This window comes from Drosophila pseudoobscura, chromosome X, assembly GCF_009870125.1.
Source record: "Drosophila pseudoobscura strain MV-25-SWS-2005 chromosome X, UCI_Dpse_MV25, whole genome shotgun sequence".
Taxonomy (NCBI): Eukaryota; Metazoa; Arthropoda; class Insecta; order Diptera; family Drosophilidae; genus Drosophila; species Drosophila pseudoobscura.
Window position 1 is genome coordinate 24,100,007 of NC_046683.1, and position 13,430 is coordinate 24,113,436.

At 38.3% G+C, this 13,430-nt stretch overlaps 2 protein-coding genes across 3 annotated transcripts; both read right to left on the reverse strand.

The window, feature by feature from the left end:
- Positions 1 to 3,152: 3,152 nt before the first annotated feature.
- LOC117185093 (beta-lactamase-like protein 2 homolog) lies at positions 3,153 to 3,527 on the reverse strand. Its single transcript, XM_033384919.1, has one exon. It carries the CDS (start codon positions 3,525 to 3,527, stop codon positions 3,153 to 3,155), a length of 375 nt encoding a protein of 124 aa, XP_033240810.1.
- A 3,698-nt stretch (positions 3,528 to 7,225) lies between these two features.
- Positions 7,226 to 12,598, reverse strand: LOC4811751 (beta-lactamase-like protein 2 homolog). 2 transcript variants are annotated; one of them, XM_033383155.1, is made up of 5 exons: positions 12,388 to 12,598; positions 12,149 to 12,318; positions 11,875 to 12,084; positions 11,793 to 11,815; positions 7,226 to 7,667 (listed from the first exon to the last, which is right to left on the reverse strand). In XM_033383155.1, exons 1-5 carry the CDS (start codon positions 12,504 to 12,506, stop codon positions 7,311 to 7,313), a joined length of 879 nt encoding a protein of 292 aa, XP_033239046.1. In that variant the 5' UTR covers positions 12,507 to 12,598; the 3' UTR covers positions 7,226 to 7,310. The 2 variants fall into 2 exon arrangements, with proteins under 2 accessions (XP_033239046.1, XP_001352322.2); XM_001352286.4 differs by lacking the exon at positions 7,226 to 7,667 and having other exon boundaries at positions 11,381 to 11,815; positions 12,388 to 12,596.
- Between the last annotated feature and the right edge of the window lie 832 nt (positions 12,599 to 13,430).

The following is a 13,430-nucleotide window of genomic DNA, read 5'->3' on the forward strand; positions in this document are numbered from 1 at the left end:
AAGATGCATCCATCCGTCCCTTGTTTTTGCATTGAAACTGAAAACTATTCGACTATATTTCTATTTGTGTAACGTAATTACCATTATTACTGAATATACTCTTTATAATTAGTTGACCCTAGTCTAATAAGATCTTTCATCATGATATTTTTATATATATAATTAATCTTAATTGCAGCTTATCTGAACATATTATCCTTATTATTTTAATAGCCTTTATACATATAGATTTACCCTGTTAGCAGCCATGAGAGCTTGTAGGAAAGTTAATGAATAAACTGTTTGTAATGAATTCCCGTTAATTGTTGCCGTTATTAAAGGATCATGTGGCGCCGAGATGACGTAACCTAGCGAAGTAGAGCGTTTAATTTAGGGATCGTTACCCATTACTCAGCATATTTGGACTGGTGCGATCAAGGAAGGGTGAATTCGTTCCGCTGACTCATCTCCCTAGACTGTCATTGCGCTGTAAATTTCTTCCGTCTGAACATTGAACCGCACGCGAAACTTATTTTTATTGTCTTTGCTCCTAATGCTCGAGCTCGTGACGCGATCTCTCCCTACCCCACCCCCACTCTACCCGACTAACCATGAGACCGGCAGCAACGCGTGCATGGATCTCGATCATACCCTCCATCTGCTCGTCTACCGTTTCAGATCCTAGCCTCCTGCTTCGTTTTCTGTTACAAAGTATAATTAGAATTTAGTTATGAAAACACCGGCTTTTATTCAAAACAAAAGGAAAGAATTCGGAGCGCAAAACAAAAACACGTCTGATCACTACGAAAGAGAACGACTTTTTGATTTACTGTCAAGCTTGGAAGATATAGCTGAAAGCTCTCATAACTCCATGATAACCGAAAGTGGTCAGCCTCAAAACATAAAAAGACGTGGTAGCAAAAACTTAATCACTCCGAAGCTCGTGGCTGCCTTAGATAGGTGCCAGCATAGTGTAAGGGACTCAGCTTACGTTCTTAAAGCTACTGTAGAGGCACTTGGTTACAATTTTGATGAGCTTAGTATTAACAAGTCAACCATTCAACGAATTTGTACAGAAAGTCGGAAGAAACGCGCGATAGTGATAAAAGAGGATTTCAACAATAATATCCCAGAAGTTGTCAGTCTGCACTGGGATGGAAAGCTTTTACCAGCTCTAGATTCTCGAAGCTGTAAGGAGGAACGTCTTCCAATTGTGATCGCATATGAAAATACCGAACAACTCATTTCAGTGCCACATCTGCAAAGTTCGACAGTTAAAGAGCAAGCACAAGCTGTTTTGAATGCGGTTCTCAAATGGAATCTTAAAGATTGTGTATAAATTCTTTGTTTTGATACAACAGATTCAAACACAGGTCGGTTTAACGGTACGTGCTTATTGTTAGAGAAAAAATTTGATAGAGATTTGCTATATTTTGCCTATCGCCATCACATCTACGTGCTTGTACTGAAAAGTGTATTTGAAGTAAAAGTTGCGGAAATAGCAAGAAGTCCAGATATTCCCCTTTTTAAAAAGCTTAAGGATACTTGTAAAAATGTTGACTTTTTAAAAATACAATCTGGTCTACAAACTGTGGAAGCGCACTTTAGCCGTTCTATATATTATGTGTGGTTGGAGTTTTTTCAAGCAAAACTGAAAGAAAATTATGCTAGAGGAGACTTTCGGGAGTTAATTGAACTCTCCATAATATTCCTTGGTGGCGACATTGGACGGGAACAGAAAGCAAGACATCCTGGCAGAATGCATCAAACTCGTTGGATGGCACGAGCCATTTACACCTTAAAAATGTAAATCTTAAGCTCTCAGCTCAAGCTCACTCAAAAAGAAATCGCAGCTATATACGACCTGTCATTGTTGGTAGTATCTTGAAAGCAGGATTTATGCTTTTTAAAATCCTTGAAAGAATATGAAACTTTCGATGAAGCTATAGCAAAAGCTGCTTTGAAGAAATTTTGTCATCATTTATGGTATCTACATGATAAAATATCGGCTCTCTCACTTTTTGATGACGACGTTACTTTTGATGTAAAGGAAAGAATGGTCACAAATTTTGACTAAACAAAATAGAACCAGCTTAGGAAAACGATATGTACCATCGATGGAAGATCATAACGGTGCACTTTTTGGTAAGTAATATTAAAACCTTTAAGTATTTACTCAAATATGAAATTTTTTGTTTTCTTTCCATTTTAGACAAACATGGACGATTTCTTTACCTTTGATATCTTTAAAAAGCAGGACATAATTTGATTGCCTTAAAATTGATGACAGTTTTTTGAGTCTGTGCCCTTCATCATGGAACAGTAACCCATCTTACTTAAAAAGCAAGACGAGTCTTTCATTACTTAAGGCAGTAAATGATACAGCAGAAAGAGCTGTGAAATTGATGAAAGACTCTCACGGCCGTCTAACAGTGGATGAGGAACAAAAATATTTTTCGTTGCGTTGCGTTCAGGATAGAAAAATGTACCCGGATTATAAAAAGGAGACTTTAAAAAGAAAATATTCCCAATAAAATGATAGAACTGCGTTCATTAGTTAAAAGTGTACCTTTCACATATGTAAAATTTTGAGTGTGATTCGGCATTGGTTAATGACAAAATTTTCAAATAATATTTAGAACACATATACTTTATGGAAAAACGGAAAAGTAAGAGGTATGCGTGATTGAATTCGGAAAAAAAATGGTCTATGAGCGCCTAGTGCTCAAAGAGTATAAGACTTCTGTGATATGTCACTGTTACATGTGTATTTCAAAACATCGCCCCGCCCCCACAAAGGACGAAAATCTGTGGCATCCACAATTGAGAAGATACAAGAAAATTAAGAATGCACAATCATAGAAAATGACCATATCTACCAGATTGCCGAATCTGAATCAGATCGGATAATTTGTATAGCCAATAGGAACAAATCAATATTCGTAGACTACGCAGCGCCCGACACGTTTTCTGTCTCTCCCGCACGCACTCTTTGTCGCTCAATGTAGCCATACTAAGTACCAGGTATACATGTAGAGCTGCGGTCTCAGCAGCAACTCATAACGTTCCCCCTCTAATGTCAAAGCCCTTATAATTTAATTTTATTCCGAAAATAAAATATTGTTACAAACAAAGTGCTCGAATATTTTAGATATAGACTTAAGATCTAGATTCTAGAACAAACTTAATGGATTGTAAACATAAAATGTTTCTTCATCTAATTTATTGAGCAGCAGCTTTCCCTCCTTTTGCAACTTTTTGAGATGGTGACTTACGTTGTAGGCCGCAGCGGGCCACAGCTTCTGAGGGGTCTGACTGTAAACCACCCGCACAACATCCATTGATTGCCAACGCTTATGGGGTCGTTGGGTAAAAAAGTGGAGTATCTGCTGTTCACGATTGTTGCGATGATTTATGTAGTACTCAATCTTGGGAAGAGGCTCCTCGATAATATTGCCATGCCCCGGAAAGATGCGTTGTGGTTCGATTTTTAATATTGTATCCAAGGTTTTCATGTATTCGTATAGATCCTCAGTGACTTTCGTCATTGCTACGTCGATTACGCCGCCCGCATACGAACAGTAACGCTCAAGGAGAAGACAATTACCGGTGCCGTTATACTGTTTGCGTTGCTGATGAAGTCAGTCGGTGTCTCGATCATGATGGCTGTGCCCATGCATTTCTTCATATTAGAATAATACTTTGGAACCCCACTATTGTACTGACCCTAGGATTAACCTTAAAAGTGAATTTCGTATGATTCGGTTTGTTTGGATTATCATAAAGAAAAGTGCAGTTAGAAGGAAAGGAACTAAAACTAATACTCGCGCATACCGCCTATCTACTCTGACACACTGATATTTACAAGTTTTCAGCCACCCTCATCGACCACATGGAAGCGCTTTCATCGTTGGACTTGATCGTACTGTGAGTGATAAATTGTGAACGTCTGCTATATGTGAATTCAAAATTTTACGCAAGTCGAAGCAACATTAAAGATTCCATGCCTCGACCGTAAACTTCCCAGCCGTACTGTAACGCTGACCAATCCAATGGTTCACGTGTTTGTTTTGTTCTGCTCTTTCGCAAGCAATGTAACTTTCTGCAATTCCGAATCTATCGACAACCGATCTTATGATTGGGATTACCCCACAAGCAATTGCTGTGCACTTTAAAGATGCATCCATCCGTCCCTTGTTTTTGCATTTAAACTGAAAACTATTCGACTATATTTCTATTTGTGTAACGTAATTACCATTATTACTGAATATACTCTTTATAATTAGTTGACCCTAGTCTAATAAGATCTTTCATCATGATATTTTTATATATATAATTAATCTTAATTGCAGCTTATTTGAACATATTATCCTTATTATTTTAATAGCCTTTATACATATAGATTTACCCTGTTAGCAGCCATGAGAGCTTGTAGGAAAGTTAATGAATAAACTGTTTGTAATGAATTCCCGTTAATTGTTGCCGTTATTAAAGGATCATGTGGCGCCGAGATGACGTAACCTAGCGAAGTAGAGCGTTTAATTTAGGGATCGTTACCCATTACTCAGCATATTTGGACTGGTGCGATCAAGGAAGGGTGAATTCGTTCCGCTGACTCATCTCCCTAGACTGTCATTGCGCTGTAAATTTCTTCCGTCTGAACATTGAACCGCACGCGAAACTTATTTTTATTGTCTTTGCTCCTAATGCTCGAGCTCGTGACGCGATCTCTCCCTACCCCACCCCCACTCTACCCGACTAACCATGAGACCGGCAGCAACGCGTGCATGGATCTCGATCATACCCTCCATCTGCTCGTCTACCGTTTCAGATCCTAGCCTCCTGCTTCGTTTTCTGTTACAAAGTATAATTAGAATTTAGTTATGAAAACACCGGCTTTTATTCAAAACAAAAGGAAAGAATTCGGAGCGCAAAACAAAAACACGTCTGATCACTACGAAAGAGAACGACTTTTTGATTTACTGTCAAGCTTGGAAGATATAGCTGAAAGCTCTCATAACTCCATGATAACCGAAAGTGGTCAGCCTCAAAACATAAAAAGACGTGGTAGCAAAAACTTAATCAGCCAGCATAGTGTAAGGGACTCAGCTTACGTTCTTAAAGCTACTGTAGAGGCACTTGGTTACAATTTTGATGAGCTTAGTATTAACAAGTCAACCATTCAACGAATTTGTACAGAAAGTCGGAAGAAACGCGCGATAGTGATAAAAGAGGATTTCAACAATAATATCCCAGAAGTTGTCAGTCTGCACTGGGATGGAAAGCTTTTACCAGCTCTAGATTCTCGAAGCTGTAAGGAGGAACGTCTTCCAATTGTGATCGCATATGAAAATACCGAACAACTCATTTCAGTGCCACATCTGCAAAGTTCGACAGTTAAAGAGCAAGCACAAGCTGTTTTGAATGCGGTTCTCAAATGGAATCTTAAAGATTGTGTATAAATTCTTTGTTTTGATACAACAGATTCAAACACAGGTCGGTTTAACGGTACGTGCTTATTGTTAGAGAAAAAATTTGATAGAGATTTGCTATATTTTGCCTATCGCCATCACATCTACGTGCTTGTACTGAAAAGTGTATTTGAAGTAAAAGTTGCGGAAATAGCAAGAAGTCCAGATATTCCCCTTTTTAAAAAGCTTAAGGATACTTGTAAAAATGTTGACTTTTTAAAAATACAATCTGGTCTACAAACTGTGGAAGCGCACTTTAGCCGTTCTATATATTATGTGTGGTTGGAGTTTTTTCAAGCAAAACTGAAAGAAAATTATGCTAGAGGAGACTTTCGGGAGTTAATTGAACTCTCCATAATATTCCTTGGTGGCGACATTGGACGGGAACAGAAAGCAAGACATCCTGGCAGAATGCATCAAACTCGTTGGATGGCACGAGCCATTTACACCTTAAAAATGTAAATCTTAAGCTCTCAGCTCAAGCTCACTCAAAAAGAAATCGCAGCTATATACGACCTGTCATTGTTGGTAGTATCTTGAAAGCACCGTATCAGGATTTATGCTTTTTAAAATCCTTGAAAGAATATGAAACTTTCGATGAAGCTATAGCAAAAGCTGCTTTGAAGAAATTTTGTCATCATTTATGGTATCTACATGATAAAATATCGGCTCTCTCACTTTTTGATGACGACGTTACTTTTGATGTAAAGGAAAGAATGGTCACAAATTTTGACTAAACAAAATAGAACCAGCTTAGGAAAACGATATGTACCATCGATGGAAGATCATAACGGTGCACTTTTTGGTAAGTAATATTAAAACCTTTAAGTATTTACTCAAATATGAAATTTTTTGTTTTCTTTCCATTTTAGACAAACATGGACGATTTCTTTACCTTTGATATCTTTAAAAAGCAGGACATAATTTGATCGCCTTAAAATTGATGACAGTTTTTTGAGTCTGTGCCCTTCATCATGGAACAGTAACCCATCTTACTTAAAAAGCAAGACGAGTCTTTCATTACTTAAGGCAGTAAATGATACAGCAGAAAGAGCTGTGAAATTGATGAAAGACTCTCACGGCCGTCTAACAGTGGATGAGGAACAAAAACATTTTTCGTTGCGTTGCGTTCAGGATAGAAAAATGTACCCGGATTATAAAAAGGAGACTTTAAAAAGAAAATATTCCCAATAAAATGATAGAACTGCGTTCATTAATTAAAAGTGTACCTTTCACATATGTAAAATTTTGAGTGTGATTCGGCATTGGTTAATGACAAAATTTTCAAATAATATTTAGAACACATATACTTTATGGAAAAAGGAAAAAGTAAGAGGGTATGCGTGATTGAATTCGGAAAAAAAGGTCTATGAGCGCCTAGTGCTCAAAGAGTATAAGAGCTAGAGCAACGACATACTGTATCCAGACTTCTGTGATATGTCACTGTTACATGTGTATTTCAAAACTTCGCCCCGCCCCCACAAAGGACGAAAATCTGTGGCATCCACAATTGAGAAGATACAAGAAAATTAAGAATGCACAATCATAGAAAATGACCATATCTACCAGATTGCCGAATCTGAATCAGATCGGATAATTTGTATAGCCAATAGGAACAAATCAATATTCGTAGACTACGCAGCGCCCGACACGTTTTCTGTCTCTCCCGCACGCACTCTTTGTCGCTCAATGTAGCCATACTAAGTACCAGGTATAAATGTAGAGCTGCGGTCTCAGCAGCAACTCATAACGTTCCCCCTCTAATGTCAAAGCCCTTATAATTTAATTTTATTCCGAAAATAAAATATTGTTACAAACAAAGTGCTCGAATATTTTAGATATAGACTTAAGATCTAGATTCTAGAACAAACTTAATGGATTGTAAACATAAAATGTTTCTTCATCTAATTTATTGAGCAGCAGCTTTCCCTCCTTTTGCAACTTTTTGAGATGGTGACTTACGTTGTAGGCCGCAGCGGGCCACAGCTTCTGAGGGGTCTGACTGTAAACCACCCGCACAACATCCATTGATTGCCAACGCTTATGGGGTCGTTGGGTAAAAAAGTGGAGTATCTGCTGTTCACGATTGTTGCGATGATTTATGTAGTACTCAATCTTGGGAAGAGGCTCCTCGATAATATTGCCATGCCCCGGAAAGATGCGTTGTGGTTCGATTTTTAATATTGTATCCAAGGTTTTCATGTATTCGTATAGATCCTCAGTGACTTTCGTCATTGCTACGTCGATTACGCCGCCCGCATACGAACAGTAACGCTCAAGGAGAAGACAATTACCGGTGCCGTTATACTGTTTGCGTTGCTGATGAAGTCAGTCGGTGTCTCGATCATGATGGCTGTGCCCATGCATTTCTTCATATTAGAATAATACTTTGGAACCCCACTATTGTACTGACCCTAGGATTAACCTTAAAAGTGAATTTCGTATGATTCGGTTTGTTTGGATTATCATAAAGAAAAGTGCAGTTAGAAGGAAAGGAACTAAAACTAATACTCGCGCATACCGCCTATCTACTCTGACACACTGATATTTACAAGTTTTCAGCCACCCTCATCGACCACATGGAAGCGCTTTCATCGTTGGACTTGATCGTACTGTGAGTGATAAATTGTGAACGTCTGCTATATGTGAATTCAAAATTTTACGCAAGTCGAAGCAACATTAAAGATTCCATGCCTCGACCGTAAACTTCCCAGCCGTACTGTAACGCTGACCAATCCAATGGTTCACGTGTTTGTTTTGTTCTGCTCTTTCGCAAGCAATGTAACTTTCTGCAATTCCTAATCTATCGACAACCGATCTTATGATTGGGATTACCCCACAAGCAATTGCTGTGCACTTTAAAGATGCATCCATCCGTCCCTTGTTTTTGCATTTAAACTGAAAACTATTCGACTATATTTCTATTTGTGTAACGTAATTACCATTATTACTGAATATACTCTTTATAATTAGTTGACCCTATTCTAATAAGATCTTTCATCATGATATTTTTATATATATAATTAATCTTAATTGCAGCTTATTTGAACATATTATCCTTATTATTTTAATAGCCTTTATACATATAGATTTACCCTGTTAGCAGCCATGAGAGCTTGTAGGAAAGTTAATGAATAAACTGTTTGTAATGAATTCCCGTTAATTGTTGCCGTTATTAAAGGATCATGTGGCGCCGAGATGACGTAACCTAGCGAAGTAGAGCGTTTAATTTAGGGATCGTTACCCATTACTCAGCATATTTGGACTGGTGCGATCAAGGAAGGGTGAATTCGTTCCGCTGACTCATCTCCCTAGACTGTCATTGCGCTGTAAATTTCTTCCGTCTGAACATTGAACCGCACGCGAAACTTATTTTTATTGTCTTTGCTCCTAATGCTCGAGCTCGTGACGCGATCTCTCCCTACCCCACCCCCACTCTACCCGACTAACCATGAGACCGGCAGCAACGCGTGCATGGATCTCGATCATACCCTCCATCTGCTCGTCTACCGTTTCAGATCCTAGCCTCCTGCTTCGTTTTCTGTTACAAAGTATAATTAGAATTTAGTTATGAAAACACCGGCTTTTATTCAAAACAAAAGGAAAGAATTCGGAGCGCAAAACAAAAACACGTCTGATCACTACGAAAGAGAACGACTTTTTGATTTACTGTCAAGCTTGGAAGATATAGCTGAAAGCTCTCATAACTCCATGATAACCGAAAGTGGTCAGCCTCAAAACATAAAAAGACGTGGTAGCAAAAACTTAATCAGCCAGCATAGTGTAAGGGACTCAGCTTACGTTCTTAAAGCTACTGTAGAGGCACTTGGTTACAATTTTGATGAGCTTGTACAGAAAGTCGGAAGAAACGCGCGATAGTGATAAAAGAGGATTTCAACAATAATATCCCAGAAGTTGTCAGTCTGCACTGGGATGGAAAGCTTTTACCAGCTCTAGATTCTCGAAGCTGTAAGGAGGAACGTCTTCCAATTGTGATCGCATATGAAAATACCGAACAACTCATTTCAGTGCCACATCTGCAAAGTTCGACAGTTAAAGAGCAAGCACAAGCTGTTTTGAATGCGGTTCTCAAATGGAATCTTAAAGATTGTGTATAAATTCTTTGTTTTGATACAACAGATTCAAACACAGGTCGGTTTAACGGTACGTGCTTATTGTTAGAGAAAAAATTTGATAGAGATTTGCTATATTTTGCCTATCGCCATCACATCTACGAGCTTGTACTGAAAAGTGTATTTGAAGTAAAAGTTGCGGAAATAGCAAGAAGTCCAGATATTCCCCTTTTTTAAAAAGCTTAAGGATACTTGTAAAAATGTTGACTTTTTAAAAATACAATCTGGTCTACAAACTGTGGAAGCGCACTTTAGCCGTTCTATATATTATGTGTGGTTGGAGTTTTTTCAAGCAAAACTGAAAGAAAATTATGCTAGAGGAGACTTTCGGGAGTTAATTGAACTCTCCATAATATTCCTTGGTGGCGACATTGGACGGGAACAGAAAGCAAGACATCCTGGCAGAATGCATCAAACTCGTTGGATGGCACGAGCCATTTACACCTTAAAAATGTAAATCTTAAGCTCTCAGCTCAAGCTCACTCAAAAAGAAATCGCAGCTATATACGACCTGTCATTGTTGGTAGTATCTTGAAAGCACCGTATCAGGATTTATGCTTTTTAAAATCCTTGAAAGAATATGAAACTTTCGATGAAGCTATAGCAAAAGCTGCTTTGAAGAAATTTTGTCATCATTTATGGTATCTACATGATAAAATATCGGCTCTCTCACTTTTTGATGACGACGTTACTTTTGATGTAAAGGAAAGAATGGTCACAAATTTTGACTAAACAAAATAGAACCAGCTTAGGAAAACGATATGTACCATCGATCATAACGGTGCACTTTTTGGTAAGTAATATTAAAACCTTTAAGTATTTACTCAAATATGAAATTTTTTGTTTTCTTTCCATTTTAGACAAACATGGACGATTTCTTTACCTTTGATATCTTTAAAAAGCAGGACATAATTTGATCGCCTTAAAATTGATGACAGTTTTTTGAGTCTGTGCCCTTCATCATGGAACAGTAACCCATCTTACTTAAAAAGCAAGACGAGTCTTTCATTACTTAAGGCAGTAAATGATACAGCAGAAAGAGCTGTGAAATTGATGAAAGACTCTCACGGCCGTCTAACAGTGGATGAGGAACAAAAACATTTTTCGTTGCGTTGCGTTCAGGAGCATAGAAAAATGTACCCGGATTATAAAAAGGAGACTTTAAAAAGAAAATATTCCCAATAAAATGATAGAACTGCGTTCATTAATTAAAAGTGTACCTTTCACATATGTAAAATTTTGAGTGTGATTCGGCATTGGTTAATGACAAAATTTTCAAATAATATTTAGAACACATATACTTTATGGAAAAAGGAAAAAGTAAGAGGGTATGCGTGATTGAATTCGGAAAAAAAAGGTCTATGAGCGCCTAGTGCTCAAAGAGTATAAGAGCTAGAGCAACGACATACTGTATCCAGACTTCTGTGATATGTCACTGTTACATGTGTATTTCAAAACTTCGCCCCGCCCCCACAAAGGACGAAAATCTGTGGCATCCACAATTGAGAAGATACAAGAAAATTAAGAATGCACAATCATAGAAAATGACCATATCTACCAGATTGCCGAATCTGAATCAGATCGGATAATTTGTATAGCCAATAGGAACAAATCAATATTCGTAGACTACGCAGCGCCCGACACGTTTTCTGTCTCTCCCGCACGCACTCTTTGTCGCTCAATGTAGCCATACTAAGTACCAGGTATAAATGTAGAGCTGCGGTCTCAGCAGCAACTCATAACGTTCCCCCTCTAATGTCAAAGCCCTTATAATTTAATTTTATTCCGAAAATAAAATATTGTTACAAACAAAGTGCTCGAATATTTTAGATATAGACTTAAGATCTAGATTCTAGAACAAACTTAATGGATTGTAAACATAAAATGTTTCTTCATCTAATTTATTGAGCAGCAGCTTTCCCTCCTTTTGCAACTTTTTGAGATGGTGACTTACGTTGTAGGCCGCAGCGGGCCACAGCTTCTGAGGGGTCTGACTGTAAACCACCCGCACAACATCCATTGATTGCCAACGCTTATGGGGTCGTTGGGTAAAAAAGTGGAGTATCTGCTGTTCACGATTGTTGCGATGATTTATGTAGTACTCAATCTTGGGAAGAGGCTCCTCGATAATATTGCCATGCCCCGGAAAGATGCGTTGTGGTTCGATTTTTAATATTGTATCCAAGGTTTTCATGTATTCGTATAGATCCTCAAAAACGGCAGTACCCTCGCCTAGCAAAAAGACCACGTTATATTAATGGAAACAAGTACAATCCAAGTCGAAAACTAACCTAAAATGCAGTCGCCACTAAAAAGCGTCCCTTCGTCCATCGATAGTACAATATGATCGGTGGTGTGACCTGGAGTGTGTACAACACGCATATTGGCTCCTTCTACTGAAAACTCTTGGTTGTTTGACATCGGCTGCAATTTTATATGAGCTGGGATCTCTGGGCATACATCACTGGCATCGGTCCGACTAAACTTAAATACTTGACAGTCTGAAATAAAGAGTACTAATAAGTAGCTGCAAGTGACAATTATTTATATTTAGGCACTACATACCATTGTCTGCCAGTCTGCTGCCTACAATATCCTTAACACCACCGACATGGTCATGGTGCCAGTGAGTCAGAATGATAGTGGCAATACAGGCTTGTTCCCGGCGAAGTACATTGTTTAAGTGTTCTATGTACTGAGGAACATCCTCATCCCCTGTATCAATCAGTATCCGTCTAATAGATAATTTTTTGGAAGGTTTTTTTTATTATTTGAACATTGGATGAACCATAGCACATTCTTACTTTTTTCCGTTTCCAAGAAGATAGGTATTAGTGCCTTGCAACGTCATAAGACTGGGGTTACAGCCCAGTATACGTATTATGGAGGATGTAAGGCGTGTGACAGGTGGAATTAATGCCATTTAACTCGAATTTTTGTTTTTAATTCGGAAGCTAGAATCGATTACTTGTTACGTATAAGCGTTTCTTCCCGCTTTCCCGTTTCTTATCGCTAAAATATACTGTTTGACTCTCAAAAAAAAAAATACCAAAATATACTTTTAATCTTTTTCAAATATGGCATTTCCATTCTGGCGTTAATTTTCATTCGTACGAAATAATTTAAAAAAATGCAAATTAAAATAAACTAAAAATATTTAAAAAGTAATTAGAAATCCTTATTTTAACATTATACACAGCAAAATTTAATTTTTTTTCGATGCTGTGAACTAAGCCCGCTTTTTTTTGATAGAAGTCGGCTTGGTTCACAGCGTCAATGTCGTGTTGAGTAGTGTAATCTTGTTCTTCTACGTTTTGCATTTGAAAGCTTTATATTTCCCAGGCCGTAAGATTGGTCAGCTCTCACTGCGTTCGGTCGTGTTTTCACTATGTCGCTTTATTACTGCACGGAATGCAGTTCGGACGTCACTGCCGCTCAGCTTCCTTGCTTTGATGCTGTCCGCTTTTCTTCTTGGTGCCGCCGAGCATTTCATCTGACGTGCATCGATTTCCATGCAGATTCAGTTCAACTCTTAACAATCCTGCCTAATTTTTTATGGCAGTGTGATAATTGTGTTGGTGCGGATGACTCTCATTTGTAAATAGACGAGCTTAATGACAAGGTTCTGAAGCTTGCCTCTATCGGGGTCATAAGTCTGATTTTCAGAATGCCCTTTCAAACAATTGACTTGAGCGGGTGAAGCCGATTGCTCCAAGGAAGGATTTCAACAGGCCATAGCCGGCGACCGACTTAATGTCTAGACGGTAAGTAGCCGCCACCTCGACTGAGGTCATTGACTTGGGATCAGCTGCTGCTCCCTCACCCGATTTGGAGGGCTTCGTCACAG